Raw genomic sequence first — 16,763 nt, forward strand, 5'->3', positions numbered from 1 at the left:
TTTATCGAAGGTGTTAGCCACACTTTTGTTAAAAGTAAGCTTTATTAACGCTCAGTCACTGCATTATTGCTCTGACCACTGCCATTCCTTTTGCGATAGCTATACCGGATGTGTGCATTACAATCAGTATGTCATTGTACCGCCTGACCCCCGGCCATCGTTCCGTGTGCTACATTGCGGAATCTTATAACAGATTAGGCTGTTTCAAAATGAAAGGGAAATTGGACGCGCGGAGCATGAGATGGGACTTTTTTGGGTAGACGCTCTTTAATTCGTCCACAGCAGTACTCCCCTCCGGAACGAGTAGCAGTAGAAGTAATGTAGCGAGTTTGGCAGTCAGTACAAGTGCACCTTCGAAAAAAAAGCAGATCTGAAAGAGACAAAACTGCAGAACAAGCATAAAAGGTGATCGCTGGGCAAATGGGGCAGTGTGAGGTACCGGCCTGCCTTTCTGCACGTGTCATCTGCTTTATTACTGTTTCTGCTTCCAAGACAAGGTCGAGGACTGCAGTTTTTTTGTTAAGAGTTTTCCCTGACATATCTGTTGTTATTTGTATCTAAGAAAAACGAAACTTGTCCACTCTACTGTCCTCAAAAACTGACCACGGAACTCACTTCCTTCGAATTGATGACACCTTTGGTTGTGAAAGGCAGGGCAAAGAAAAGTATAGAGCAATATCCACGTTTTGGTGTTTTTTTTCACTTATTAGGTTTTACTTACTTTTTGCGTAATATTTTAAAACAACGTGATTTGCCTTTTCTTTTTCGTTGTTTTCCGTGTAAACGCATTAAAAAAAAAACTGGGGCATTGATGCCCCGTGCTATATCTTTGCTCCGAGGCGCAGCTTATGTTCAGGCCGGCAGACTTATTTTAACCAGCTGGTGATATTAAACGTCGATCAAAATATTGATACACTGACGTTTCGATTTCCATCTCCTTCAGAAAAACGGTCATGGGGAAGGGAGATCGCGGCCACTTGTGGTCATCAGCAAACGGCTTAGCCACTGAGCAGCTCCTGTGGTCACACTTGTCAAGTATTAACGATTTGCAGAAGTCGGACCTTTTAAACAAATTATGAAATGCAAAAGGTTTGCACACATCGGGTTCGGGCTTTCGCTGTTACGCAGTGTAGCGCTCCTGCAGCCTGATTGCTCCAATGAAGTCGCAGCTAAAGAAGGGCAAAGTCGTTTTATATCCCCTACAAGCTGCCGAGAATGACATTTCCTTTGGTCAGCTTGCACTACGCTCGCGCTTCCAGCAGCAACAGACCATTGCTACATTGGTGCTCATTCATTTCCCCTGATGTTACATAGAGCGTGATAGTGTTAAATTGTCTGGAGGGGAAAGTGCGCGAGCAGGTGCGAAGTTGATGGTGCGTGAAAGAAAAAAGGCCTGAATTGCATTGACTGTGCAATATCAACAACGGAGGGTCGAACCGTTTCGACATGAACCAGTAACCGTTATTTCTTTTTTCGGTTCAGTTCCGGTTCGGGTTAAGCGTGTTCAAAAAATAACGGTTCGGGTTCGGGTTCACTTCCGGCAAAAATACCAGTTCAGTTCCGGTTTTCGGTTCGGTTCGGTTCCGGTTCGACACCCTGGTTCAGGCGCCTATAGTTTCGCCCCCCGACGGTCCTGGGGAACAATTCCGCTGCCCTGCGATTCCTCTGGACGTCAAGAATCCGTTGCTTCGTGTGGCGTAGTGGTCGTTGGACAGCAGTCGCGTCTTGGAAGACAAAAATCAGTAGCCGAAACAGTGCACGTCCTACTGTGTCGGCCCCCTGGTGGCGAACCCCTTTAACTGCGGACACGCAAAATAACGATTTGGTGCACAGCTTCGCTCTTAAAAAAGCGCTGTACGCGAATCGAACGGGTGATGACGTGTCGTTTTATAATAACAAAAAAAATTATGTATTCTTCAGTTTAAATACCAATTTTTAATCGCCAAACTACTATGCCACATCTCACGCATGTCCCTATTTTTTAATATTTCATGCATTATGCTGCACTCGCTGCCAACACACAGTACACTTGCACATACACGGACGACGTCCACCTAAATCCATTTCGTACGCTTTCCACTCCCACGAATTCTATCGGAACTATTTGCAAATACATGTCAATGTTACTCCGGAAGATAACCTGCGTTTCGAACTAAATAGTCACAAATCTGCGTCCTATTTTTTCAGCATTCCTTAGGAAGTTCGCACTAACACCAGGATAAATGCTACGCTCTTAGGTAGTTGACATATTTATTGCTCGCATACAAACGCCACGAAACTAAAGGTCATTCGAAAGGAAGCATCAAAGTGTTACAATAAACGAAGTCGACTCACGGTAACTGTACCTGGCATAACTCGACTTCCCGATGAACTCGGCCGCACTCTGACGTATCCGCAAGCGTCCATATAAAAGCTAGTCATTTCGAAGGCGGAAGCACACAGCGTCGGTTAGTGCGACCCAGAGACGACGGGTACAGCGGGTGGAGGCGACGGTCGCGGCACTAAGCACCATCGCACTAAAAGCCATTCTCTTAACAACCGAGGAGATTATGCAGACCGCCACGTCACTTGACTTTGGAAAGCCATTCAGTTTTAGATTCTGCTAAGGTACTGTCCGTCTGCTTGTGGAAATTTTCGTTTCGGTGGGGCGCCTCTATAGGCACGTTGCACTGATGCTTGTCTCGCAAGCAGCGGCGCTGTTTTCTACATCCTGGTGGTTCGGCGAGTCATTTCTGCTGTGAAAGATGCCACATATCACGGGCTCGGTTCGTAGCCTTCATATTACGTAAGTGTCGGCACTCTGTCCCAGACACCACCAGCCGGGATTATCACGAGTCACGCACGGGCCCCCGCACAAAGAAGGCATCTAAGGTAACGTCATGATGATGCCGAGAATGAACGAACAGCCTAAGTGGCGCATGCGAAAATACGCCAGTCGCTGCTATTTTAGCCGACCAGCCAGACTTCAGATGATATAAATGGCAGGGAGGAACCGATGCATTCATCACGGCTGTCATCTTTACACCGTGTCTCAGTGTCAACGTAGTAGATTGTTGGCACGGAATGCTACAGGCATTGTGTGATAACGGGTCGAGGAATCGCCACTCCTTTACCGATGCCATAGCGTGCGCTGCAGACAACTTTAGTAGGAAAAGTGCTGCGCTCACAGTGGCCTCTGTGCGGTGCAACGTGAACAGCTGTGCTTATCGCAGCATGCCGAGTGAGGCGCGCTTCAAATCCAAAAAGCCACCAAACATAATGGACTATTCATATAGCGAGAAAACGCATTTGAGGTTGTTGGTTTTTGCCTGCATTCGTTAACTCGAAGTATGAAAAAAGTGGGCCCTTTGGATTATTCGGCGATTTTCTAGATACTGCGAGGGTCAAATTGACGGTAGATGATTGCGGTGAAGTTTTTTATGTCTTCACGCCTTAATTTCTTTTTTGTTTTTCTTAACAGAACTCAAACAATGCCCGGCATGCTGCGTCAGTACGTTGGCATCACCCGCCGTAGAGGCTCGGGTGTTTGATTTCGGCTCACGTTAAAGATCCCCCTGGTGTCGAAATTATTCCGGAGCCCTCCGCTACGGTACGCTTCATAGCCCAGGGGTAGCTTCGGCACGTTAAACCCCATTATTTAAATATTTTCCATAATTTGGCATCAAATTTAAATTTCAACAGCAGAGCTGTTTCATCATCATCATCATCATCGATTTAAAGTATCATTTTCCCCATTCTGATAGCACCAACGCCACTCAAAGTTATGGATACCGAAAGCACATTGAAATAAGGAAGAGCGAGATAACAGCCTTGTCGCTTTTCTAATTCAAATCACGACCTTTCATTTTTTTTTTCAAAGCAGCGCGGTGGAAGGGGGGGGGGGGGGGCGGTTTAAACCTGCAAACATGTTCTTAGGTCGGAACAGCATAAATCCTATAGCCACGTCGTTGCATAATTACATCTAATAACCTGCACAAATGCGCAAGGCTCCAAGTTTAGATATGTTTGCCTTCATGCCTCTCCCACAGCGGTTGCCAACCTTCGCAGTCGTATTTTGCCCCACAGTAGAATAAAACAGAAACCCCGCCGACGACGGGCAACAACTTAAGGTACATCATTGAACTTGACTCGCTCTGGAGGTTAGGATGCCTTCATTGGTAGCCTCCACGATAACTCGCGTGATCGATGGGTGCCTTGAGCCGGCGACCCAATAAGAGCGCTTCCCTCATCGAAGCCGTATCGAAGCCGTTACGTAAACGAACCGGGTGCACGCGTACGTCGATCGGCCGCGGTACGCAAGCGTGTATGCGACCACTAGCCCAAGGCGCTTTTCGTATACGGGTTGCGTGCCAAATCTCTCCATCACATGTACGATCCTTGCTAGCTTCGCGTGCGAGCGCTGCTACCCCCTTCCTTTGGCTTCCTTAGTAGGCTTATCGAAAGCGGAACGGGTTCCGTTTGATTTAATGACGCAACGGTATCTCTTTGCCACTTCCTAGAAGTTGGGTTACTGGCGACTTTACACTGGGCTATAGAGTGCGCCGTCCTCCGTGTAAGATGTAGCCGACTCTTTAATGTTCTTCAAGCAGCTTCTGCGTGCACTGCGGGGATTTAGCCTTAATAAAAAAAAAGCAGGCCTCCGCTAATACCAACCGAATGAGCTACCTCGCGTTCTCAATCGGCTGCTCAGACTGTGAGGCTCCTAAAACTGAGCGAAAAAGGGCCATAATCATTTAACTTGGAAACTGAATTAAACGTCTTGACGACTTTTATGTTAGGAACCTGGTTATTTAAAAGTAAAGCATGAATCTGTTTAGTTTCTCGTAACCGGTATAACCTGTGGTACAAATTTCGAAAGGCCATTTAGGGCCTGCCCTAAACTGCCTATATTACATGCTTCTAAAGCTTTTTTGCGCATGGTTCATGTATGGCATTTCGCAATTAAGGAAGTAGACCTCTGTGGTAATTCATGCCAACCTGTTGAAGGTAGAAAAAAAAAAACAGAAAAAGAAATAGCGATGCATAATAGGACGGAAATACGCGCAAAAAAAGGTTGCGCGAGAAGCACACCATTTAGTTAAAACCTGCGCTGCGTTGAACGTTGCGGCGTAGTTTTATTGCCGACTAGTGCGTTCCCAATTTTAATTACTTATCCATGTGGCGTAAAGGTGCGAAAATTGATAACTTTGGCCTATGTTTCTTTGTGACCTATAGCGGCTTTCCTAGCTTCTACTAAAATTAACAATGGGAGCGTAAGACTTGATTTAAAACTGTTGGTAACCGCAAGCCGGATCCCAACCTCACACACTGCAAGCTTACTGTGGTTACGCTCTGTCTACATATCCTTACAACTATACAACCTGCCACACTTCCAGTACAACGTACCATCCCCTATGGGCATGTCGCGCCCACCCGTATCTCTTCTTCTCCTCCACCCTGGATCAGTGGGACTTGGGGATGACCAGCTCCCAGCTCGAAACTCACTTACGCCTAATCTTACGGGCTTTAGAGCAGCATCGTCCGCCTGCGGCTTTCTGAACTAAGAAGAGGCCACCCACCTTTCTTTTATTTCCTTTTATTTTGTTTAGGGACTCAAATACATGTTTATACAACCACAACAACGCTTTATGTAAGTTGTCAGTACGGATTCAGCACCACCTTGGCGACGACTTACATTTCTAGCTAGCGACATCCGACAAAAGCAACAAAATCTATAGCAGGCATCAGGCTTGGCTATCGCGAAGCATGTCTGCAACGGGGCTGCTTATCCACAACCAGATAGATCCTGTACCGCCCACCGACAGCGAGTCAGTTTCAATACGACATGAAGGCCGCCTTTTGTTGAAGGGAATGTCCACCGAAGCTGCCGCTAATTACGGCAGATAAACTTACAGGCGCGCCTTGCGCTCAAGGCAACGTCAAGACACGGCAAGCGACGTCAAATCGTCCCAGCCGCCTCGCTGGCATCAACAAAAATTTGGCCTTGTCTGTTTGAGCTATTTGGCTAAGTTTTGTGTCTTCGTGAACCGTGAGCGCCACGGGGGGTGTGTGCCGTGCGTGCCGTGAGGTGCGTCCCGCCGTAGCCCGCTACTTATTCCGGTACCTAATCCGGTTGAGTCGTCGGGCTTTCCTTATTTTCATTGGGCGCACATTCAGCAACAAATGAAACGCGCAGCCCTGTTCTTAGATTCGGGAATTTCCGGCGAATTGGCAATATTGTTTCTTGTGAGTGATCGTCGATGTATGCGCGTAAAGCTCTGACGTAAACCCCTTACCCGTCGTCAAAAAATAAAGACGGAAGCTCTACAAAGTGTAGAACTGCGTTATAATTGAATGTAGCAGAATCGAAGGGTAAATCGGAAACGGCTCGTGCCGTACTGTGGGCGGAGTTATAGTTCTTTCCACGAGCGCCTCCGTTTTTGATAGCTAAGCTACCGTGCCTGGTTTTTCACACCCGACCCCCTTCCGCTCCCCAACCCCGTTTTTCTCGCAGAGTTTGACGAGTGCCAAAACACGCAGCATGGTTGCGACCACGCATGCGTCAACACCCTGGGTGGCTACCGCTGCGAGTGCAACATCGGCTACGAGCTACACTCGGACGGCAAGAAGTGCGAAGGTATACAATGATTTTTTTATTAAGTTTTTCGCCAGTGTTCTAGCATGTCATGTCTTCATTTACCAGCAATAATCGGCAATACTCTTAAGTGAGTTCTCATGGCTGGTTCCTACCTCTTTTTTATAATCTGAGTGTGTGCATACAACACTATCATTTATGTCGTGTATGAATGAAAAGGGCTTCTTTTATGCATTGCCGCCTCGGCAGTACATTTTTCATCATTTTTACTACTTAGATTAACCACATTGGCGTCTTTGAAGAACGCTTCCATTGCACTGGAAGGGTATACGCTGACTGGCCAAAGCCCGTCGTCGGATGCAGCGACTTTTAAATATCACATCCAAATGTTAAATAGATTCCCTATTGTGCCCGGCATGACTGCAGGCTGCCATTTAAAAATGCCTCTCTACAGGAGCGCGATATGCGGGCTTATTAAATCTGGAACTATTTCGAAGAGAAAAAAGTTACAATTTCGCGTTCAAAGAAAATCCTTTAGGAGGATATCGTCATCGCTGTAGGCAAAAGAATCTCGAAAGCTGGTTTTTTTTAAAGGTTTTAGTCAATTTTGGGGTTCCAGCAACGCATGATGCTTCTGAACATTTCTCCGTTAAAACGAATTTCCGCGTGCAAGTCACGCACAGAAGTCAAAATATTTACCTTTCCTTTTTTCACCGCCGAAAACCCATGGGAGAACAAACAGTATTTCTACATTTTGAACGCGCCCTTGTCTAACTGTTCACAAGCATAAAAGTTTTTTTAACGAAGATTTGATGTTAAACTCTGGTGAGAGATAAAGGCAGTGTTCATCAAGCGCTATATACAATGCTAAGTTTTGCCTCTCGGCAGAGGGCACAGGTCTCGCTGGAGATAGGGGAGATGGTGAATCAGTGACGAACTTGTTGGTGCAATTTTCCTTCTCCACAAGACTCATTGCTTGTTCTTAATTTCATTGTTCCCATCGAGGATCGCAGAAAACCTTCGAATTCTGCTGGCGTGTCAGTCCTGCAAGCCCGAATTCATTCGCGATCGGTTAATAATTCGGCGTGAACTTGACATAAAGAGCTTTCGTCCTACGTCAGCAATGGATTTTATTTGCACATTTCGTTCCCAGTCGCAACCTGTGCACTGCAGTGATCACATTTTATTCCTGTAACCACTTTATAAGCATGTCTGTTACCTTTTCTTATCGCTGCTTGTCTAACAGAGCGCGAAAAACGGTAGCCTCAAGGCCACACGCCTGAAAACTCTGTTTATGACCTGCCTGGGACGAAAAAGAGCTCTAAAAGGCGACTAGCTCTAGCTAGTCGCCTAGCTAGAGCTAAAAGGCACTCTAGCGTAGGAAATTATCTGCATGCCAACCCCAGATGTTATCCGCCATCGTTTATATCCGCCTCTTTGGGAGTATCGTAAACCTTACCTTGGCGAGACTGACGGTTTTTCTCTTGAATTAATTCACGCCTATTAACATATCTTTTTTGCCCTCTTGTCATTACCTTGGGAACATAAAGCTTTCTAGAAGGGGGGAGGTAAGGAAAAAGCACTTTTGGATGCTTTCCCGGGGCATCTCTCAAGGATGAAACGGTTCGGCTCCGGGAAAAGCGTGAATGGAATGTATCCATATATGGCCCCGCAGCCTTCAGCGTGTGAGGCAAAGCGTGTTTAGGCCGTTGCGGTGGGGTGTTTTTTTTTTTTAGATGTCTTTTTATTTGCGTTCTTTTTCATTGGCTTCCGGCTACAAAACTTTATTTTTAATTTTACCCTTTTGCTCCTTTCATGTGTGGATCGCGCACCAACAATGGGAAATGTAGGGCCGGAATTTGGGAGTTTAAAAGGTTCGAGTATAGGGCCGCTTGGTGGGCCTGGGCTTCTTCGATTGACGCGTCATCCTTCAACGGGGCTTTTATCGCGGAAGCCAGCGGGCCAAGCGTATCACGGCGAATTCGCTGCGCACTTAGTGTACTGCGGCTGCGGCGCTTCTGTGTGCCGCATTTTTGCCCCTCGCTTGGATGGCGTAGGGGGAAAAAATTGACACACGCAGTCCTTCTTGCCTCGATGTTTACTCCTGGAGGACCGAACGCTTAACGCAGTCGCTCAGGCGTTTCCGTGGAAATTCTGAGCCGTGGTGTTTCAATCCCTGCTATGGCTGTCGGGCTTCGGTTGACCATGTTGTAAAAATGTTCGCGTACGGTTTGAGTTTGCTTCGGACTGAAGAACGGCTGGGGGCCTCAATTAATAACTATTGTATACCGCTAGGATGGCTAGAATTGTTAGAAAACAAAAAGAAAACAAATGCAGGATTTTGCACGCTCAAGCAACATCACTTCGTTGCTAATCGAGCATCGAACGTTGTGTATGTCCAGGGCATGCAGTTTTTGCATTTAGTCTGCAACAAAATACAGCCGCCATAGTTTAGAATCGAATCAGCGACCTCGATTACCCTTCTCCCATGCCAGACCACAGCTTTCCTATATGCAGGAACATGTGCCGGAATTTATTGCTCCTTCGTATTCTAATAGCCCCGGGGTTTTCGTTTCGGAACACTTCGCTCAGCATGCCGTCGGTTCTCGACTATCAGTTTTCTAGGCGAAAAAAGTTGATTTGTCGTCCGTACAACACCGTTGGCGTCAGTTGAATATCGCCTCACATTCACGGCTGTTGCAGAGGGGCTATGATCAGCGGATCTTTTTCGGAGGTCAGACCCTCCTGTTTCTGGAGCTACCGCGTCGCAGTCTGCTATGGCGCACTAGCTGGCTGCAGTCACGCGACATCCTTTCGTTGTGTGGCGTGGTGTTTGCTTCGGCTTCGTCTAACCCGTGTTTAAGTTGCCGCCGCGCTCTCCTGTTTGGCGTCGAGACGATACGAGTGGTGCGGCGTCAGTGCAAGCCCCCGAAATTACTCGTTCATCAACCGAAAAAGATGGCACCAAAACAAGACGGACAATTTTCCAGCCATTATCAGTGAGCTTGACTGGCGTTGTAAACCGTATTCTAGCCCTCGGCTCCAAACTTGGTTCATGAAAGGGTCAGGAAATCTCGACATTGCTTTCTTGACAGAATAAAGGGTTAGAAAATGCTCGCTTGTGGGCGGGCGTACTTTTTAACCTCAGCCCGCACTTTTGTTTGAAGGTATCGGCTTCGCGCCAATGAAATGTCCTTCCCCCGGAAGTGTTGCAGACACGCAACGTGCGGGTAAGGGTCAGCACTGCATGGAATGGGCCACTGCATGCCGTATGAAGGAGACCAAGGACGGAGAGGGGGGCTGGAGTGGGACGAGTTCATGGACGCTGCCGTTCATCAGACAGATACATCGCTATTCTGTCCCAAACCATGGGGCCCACTTAAAGCCCTTTTATGCGCTTCGATTTTTCTGTGCAACAGTATACAGTAGCAGTAACTACGACAGTGCGACAGAGCGGTTGAAACGTTCTCGCAGCAGCCTCTCCCACATTGCGATTGTGGCTGCTGGCACAGCTTTCGCCTCAATCTCACTGTCGCAGCAAACATCACTCCAAGTGAAACAGTCTTCACGAGTCTTCGATACCTCCTCCCACCCCGACAATCAGCCATTTTCCATACCCCCTGCAAAAAACAGCCGGAAGTTCAAGTATACGGCATCCACTGCATCTGCATGGTGTTTTTAGTTGCAATAGTTACCATTTTTGCTGCCTTTTTCACATTCTTTGCCTCATTATAGCGTTCTTGTTTTTTTTTTTTCTTCGGATGCCTCCTCTTTCTGCCCCCCTCCCCCCCCCCCCCCCCCCCCCCTTTGCACTCGCGAAATAAACCTTGCGTATACGCCACCGGAGTGCGCATTGCATGTATTCCGCACGCACGCACGCACACACGCACACACACACACACACACACACACAGACACAGACACAGACACAGACACAGACACACACACACACACACACACACACGCACACACACGCACACACAGAGAGAGAAAACAACAAAGGTACAGCCATGGAGAGGGTCACAACCTTTCAAGCTCAAAATATTAGCTCAAGGACTTGCCACCACCGCTAAATAAGGTCCAGGGACAGCACAGAGGACCCATCAGGCTTTCTTGTCCACCAATTCAAACGTGAGGTTTACTTTTTTCCTGTGGCCCGGAAAAAAAGCGGCATCCTGCGTGCACACAGTCGGGGCCGTCGCGGGCGGATGGTCACCACGACAACAGTACATTCTACCAGTCCTACGTTACTTGGCAGCAGAGCGAGTGCCGTTCTTACCGCTTTATTACGCAAGCTCTTGATTTTTTTTTGTATGCGTGCTTAAGAACGATTATTGCGCCCATGCACGACAAACTTCCCTGGACAAGATGAAAAAAAAGAAGAAAAATTCGATTGCGAGCTGATACATGAACAACAAAATTTATGTACCTATCTTAAACGTACGAACTATAATTTATCATTGTCTATGTGCAACGGCCTTTTTAAGAAAAAAAAACACGGTGCCTCGGTGGCACATAATTCTAAGTAAGCTTACCGACCGCATCTACGAATTATTCAACTAATTATGTTCAACGCTTTCCAGAGGTCTGGGTCACTTTAGGTTACCAAAAAAAAGGGAAGACTACGAAATACATAAAAGTCAGGCGACATTCATCCCAGAGAAGCTCAAGCGATGTGAAACACTGATCGGCTCAATCGGGTTAATATTATTCGCCGAGAGTGATCGACTATTCCTCTCGTTTCAAATAAAGCGCGTTTGTGTGGTGTGACTGTAATATATTTCCGTGGACGTTCTGGACCCCACTGCACTGTTTGGGTATGTACTGAGTGCTTCGGCCTTAACAACGACGCAGTCGTCCAGCGCTAAACAAGCTTCGTTTTTCAAGCTGCGGTTAAAATCATTTCTATCGTAGTGAGCTTCGCACTATTGCACGCTTAGTAATTACATTTAGCGGCGAAGCGTGATGCTATTTCATTTGAGCGGGCGCATCACAAGGATACTTAGACCATTTCCCCCAACTACACTTCTCTGTTTGATTGTAATGCGTTTCCTTTAAAACAAGAAAACATATTTGTATTCACAAAGTGGATCCAAATAAACGCCGTTCTCAAACCGCGAGTAACGGCATTTCTAACGTGCCCAGGTTAATGACTCTTAGCATGGTCGAGCAATATACCAGCTGCTCGCGGAGGTCCCATGTCCTAAAAGCGAGTAATTTGATTACTACTAACTTGAAGAATTAAGTCACTTAGCACCAAACGAAACGCATCTCCACCGTTTATTGCCGTGGTGACACTATGACAGGCGATTGCAGAGTCGCATTCCTCGACAGGCGATTTCCCAAAATTCTCTATTCTTCTCCGCAGATTTCCTGATCGGGCCACACCGGGGGACAACTTGTATTTGCAAGAAGTTTTACTTCTGGGTTTTCTAGTTTCCCCTATGAAATGTTTCTTGAGGGCAGAGTGGCTTTAAAACGAGAGCTCAGTTTAATTTGAGTTTGAACATTATACAAACTACGGCAACTGGTTATGGCGGTGAACGCCAGGCAGGCGATGCTCCCCCCCCCCCTAAAGAAAATAAATCGAGTGTAAAGAGGGCTGCGGCTCTGGAGGAAGTGCTTCGCATATTGGAAAATCAAGCCCGACGATTCCTTGGTACACCACGATTGGCTTAGTGCGTACACAAAAACATACCCGTTATATTCAACGCAAGAAGTGGGGAAACGAATTTTTCTAAAACGTCCGCAGCCCGCACAGAAAAAAATATCTCGAGAACCCCTCCTTGGAACCTCTTGCCAGAGATTTAAGGGGAATGAGATGGAGATGCAACGCGGCAATGACGTTGAGCGGCAGCCATACATCGATTGCGTCACAAAGCGAACCCACGCGCACCCAGGAGGGCAAAGTAGCTCGGCGTACAACATGCGCAGGGAAAAACAAAGAAATAAAACCAAGACGTGTCTCGAGGAAAGGCAAAAATCTTCGCTAGGCACGCTGGCCCCCTGCTGCACTGTTACCAATGGCATGCACGTTGATCTTGGGAACCGTAAGTCCACGCAGTGGGCCTTGAGGCACAAGCTGGTGAAACGTGAGGAAAATACCGAGCTGCGTAGCCGCGTCTCCAAGGCAATGAAGTAAGGATGAAAGGTGTCAGACTGGATATAGAGGCTATCTGTGATGACCCGACGTCGACAAGGCGCGAGAGATTGCCGCTGGGAACGCTGCCAGTGCGACGGCACTTCCTTCGGGAACGCGGAAAAATTTTGCAAAGTCATTGAGAGGGCCTCCGCGGTAAGCCACTGGAGTTGGCTTTGAAAAAAGGTGCCCCCATGTGTGCGAAAACAAACGTAAATGTAGCTTCCCGTTACCGCTGATGGCATTACAAACAGCGTTGGGGTCGTAAAAGATGATCAGGGTGCACAAATTGTGTGAGTGCTAAGTTGGGTCTTCTTGCCTTCTTTTTGTTTTCTCAATACGAGGACGCGGGTTCGATTCCCGGCCACGGCGGCCGCTTTTCTCATGGAGTCGAAAAGCAAAAACGCCGGTGCGTACGACATTTCGGCACACGTTAAGGACCCCCAGGTGGTCAGAATCAATCCGGAGCCCTCCACTACGGCGCGCCTCAGCGCCTGCGTTGCGTCGGCGCGTTAAACCCCACAATCAATCAATCAATCAATCAATCAATCAATCAATCAATCAATCAATCAATCAATCAATCAATCAATCAATCAATCAATCAATCAATCAATCAATCAATCAATCAATCAATCAATCAATCAATCAATCAATCAATCTTCATGCCTTCTAATTGTCTTCTTGCAAACTGTTAAGGGGCTAAATGCACAAGCGGCTTTGTTCTTCTGAGGCACTTTCCCCTCTCACCCTTTCTTTCAGTAATGAAATTATTATCCTGAGTCGATCTCAGAACTATTTTACCACAAGTTTTGAGGGTGAATTACTTTTTGCTACGTATTTCACCCTCTCCGGGCGCTGTTCATTACACGCCTCCGATCAACACGCCGGAAGTTAGGTATATTGTCAACAAAGCAAGACTTGCTGACTGCAACGTCATAACATGCAGTAATTAACAGTCTGCATCTAATTGTATCAGTTAATTTATTTTTATCCATCAGCTGTGAAATACTTTGGTGACAAAAGCAGAAGCGAAAAGATGAAAACTGCTGGCAGTGTCAGCATGGCGGTGTAACTAATTGCAGTTTCTTCGCTTGTGCGCGCGTTTTCGATGCTGCAGACGCGTGCGGCGGCATGATCGACGCCTCGAACGGGACCATCACGAGTCCTTCATTCCCGGACCTGTACCCGTCCAACAAGAACTGCATCTGGGAGATCGTCGCTTCGCCCCAGCACCGCATCACGCTCAACTTCACCCACTTTGACCTCGAAGGGAACAACGTACGGCGTTTTCCCGTTTTCTTTGTGGCCTGTCCCCATACGTGCTGTGTAGTTTCCTATTTCTATTTCTATTTTTCTTTTCGATTGCTAGACGACAACACTTAGGCGGTGCTTAAAAGTTTCCATTTGGTAAAAGGGCTTTTGGTAAAAGGGCTCGCACGTACAGTTATTGAAGTAGATGTCGTAAGAGTCGTACATGATCCGGAGGCCGTTGTCTCGGGCCCCGAAGTTTACGTGATGTGCGACCTGTGATCGAAATACTTCGTTGAAGTATCTACGGGCCCCGGCCTGTGGAGACCGCCGACATACCGGTGCGCATCCTTGCATAACGTGTGTTCTGCTCGATGTGCTTGACTCTGATGAACTAGGCGATGCTTTTCGCAGAATGACCTCAATCCTTGAGAGGGGATAGGTTCATTCCATCAACCGGAAAGATAGCGCTGTTGTTGGCAATCCAGTAAATAAACATGTTTTCGAGAATGAAAAGAAGGGAGTATGCCGGCCCTCCAACTCGATAGCAGGCGTACGGTCCGTGCCGCGATAGGGCTTTTTCGTGGCCGTGCGCACATCCTGTAAATTTGGCACCCACAGAACATGAACTGAACCTCCACACAGTGTCTAAATTACATTACATTTTATCTGCTACTCGAACCCTAGCGTTGGTTTTGGGATCATATCGCCCCGCGACTTGCTCCCTCTAACAACGGGCCTCCTCTACTGTCCTTCCTGGACTCACCATGAAAACTCTGGGACCCTCCCGGCGTTCGTTTTTCACGCACATTTCCGCGGCACCTTCGGCGTGAGGGAAGTTCTAGATCTGGCGGTGTCTTTCTGCAGAATCGGTGTCTCTAAGGGGCCCAAGGATTCAGGCTCTTGAGCGTTGTTTGGCATACAGGTAATCAGTGAATACCGGGATGCATTGGCTCTCCGCTGTTATTCGAAACAGAAGCCTGCCACAACCTCTCCCCAGGGCATGCTTCAACGAATGCATATGCGCACATATACCTATATCCGTCACCCTTCTAAGCTCAAATAGGACGGAAGATTTACGGCTCCTTTGCCATGAAGTCCCAACCGGAACGGATAAACGTACGCTTATATACAAAGCACGCCTTTCAGGCTTGCACAGCACACCTTAACATTAGATGAGCAATAAAAATGAATTGATATTAGAACAGGGAATGATCAGGTTGCACCATTTAACCAAGTCAGCCAGTGGCTGTGTTCATGACTACAGCATTAATACATCCTGGGCACTAGGGCATTTAAATAGGTTCGCGTGGGGAGATATATTCAATATATTGTTAAAAACATTTGTGTGCTCTTCATTGCTGCAATTCTATCAACTTTTAAACATCACTTTTAGACATCGGAGGCTATTTCGTTTTCTATTGCAACTGCGGCCAATTTCGGAGACTCGCAATTCTGCATTGCAGCCTGAGAGACATATATGTTTCCATAGCGCTGAAAATCGCACTAAGCAAAACTGTTTTCCTTTAACACCGCAGCAAGACTGCGAGTACGACAAGGTGGACATCCACAGCAAGATGGGGGACAACAGCATCCGCAAACACGGGCTCTTCTGCGGGTCCTACTTGCCGCCCATCATCACCTCCGAAGGGAACAGTCTGCGCATAGAGTTCAGCTCCGACAACTCGGTCCAGAAGAGCGGCTTCGCGGCTGTCTTCCTCACAGGCGAGTCTCTTGTACTCGATCCATCTCCCGTTGTTGGATCACCTGGTGTTACCTTCGAAATCGCAACCTGTCACTAATACTCAAAGTTTGAATGAAAACTGTGCGCATGGTACACACGACTTGACGCCTTTTCACGCAACCACCAACTTTCGGGTCCGCGCTCGCGGTACCCTGTCTGATCACAAGCTTTGACAGTGTGCTACCGTGGACTCGCGGCTTAACTGAAACGTATAGCTAGTGAAAATTCCGCATCTAGAATTATTTACTAGATCGGCTGGTTTTGTTTTGCACAGTTGTTCTCCCGAAAATGGTAGTTAAATATGCAACGAAGAACATTACATGCAAACAAGAACCTTATTATTTCTGCCTCGCTATCGGACAAGTGCCATGCGTCGTTACGCCGTGTGGAATGCCGCTAAATATTGCGGCTGGTATACCTCATATTACGTTCGCATCTTACAACCATCACAGAACTGATAAATGGGATGTGATTGAGTTCACAGCATTTGCGCGAATTTGCACCGTGCGCTCATTTGAACTAAATAGTTGGCGAGCTTTGCACAGTGAGGCCCTCCGATTAAAAGTCGAGGAATCATTGCATACTGCTCGAGACGGAATAGGGTATTCATTTCCCTTACATATTCCTTTTCGCGGTGAACCAGAGACCGATAAATGAAGAGCCCAGGCATGCGTCATCTTGAGTGCCACTTTCAGACGTAGGACGCATGTGCGGCTGGGGCAAAGGTGTTCTATTGGCACTCCTGGAGTCGCTGCTTGCATTTCTTGTCCTGACGGGTGCATTTACGATAGAGGGGATATACCGGGCTTACGTGTGTGAGGAAAGTGCAGCCATTAAATATGTCCAGCATTTATTCGACATAGATCCGTAGCCCTTCCCAAAAGCACCCTTGGCGGCCCAGGTATACCTTCGACGTGTCTCACTATGATTGTTTTTTTTTTTTTTACAGAATTGTATGTTCAAAGGCATGCGTTACGCCAAGAGGTCTAGTGCCCATGGATCGAGTGTTTCAGCCTGGTTAAACTCAGAGTGATCGCCCAAGCGGAAGCCCAATCAGT

At 47.3% G+C, this 16,763-nt stretch overlaps 1 protein-coding gene across 1 annotated transcript in view; it reads left to right on the forward strand.

The window, feature by feature from the left end:
* Positions 1 to 16,763, forward strand: part of LOC144139907 (bone morphogenetic protein 1-like) — a 678,031-nt gene that overhangs the window by 622,904 nt on the left and 38,364 nt on the right. Inside the window, exons 11-13 of the mRNA XM_077672135.1 lie at positions 6,494 to 6,616; positions 13,831 to 13,991; positions 15,500 to 15,686. Of these exons, the coding sequence (XP_077528261.1) occupies positions 6,494 to 6,616; positions 13,831 to 13,991; positions 15,500 to 15,686 (471 nt within the window). The remainder of the gene's footprint in view (positions 1 to 6,493; positions 6,617 to 13,830; positions 13,992 to 15,499; positions 15,687 to 16,763) is intronic.

This window comes from Haemaphysalis longicornis, unplaced genomic scaffold, assembly GCF_048455015.1.
Source record: "Haemaphysalis longicornis isolate Haplotype H1 unplaced genomic scaffold, Haemaphysalis longicornis Haplotype H1 scaffold_1, whole genome shotgun sequence".
Taxonomy (NCBI): Eukaryota; Metazoa; Arthropoda; class Arachnida; order Ixodida; family Ixodidae; genus Haemaphysalis; species Haemaphysalis longicornis.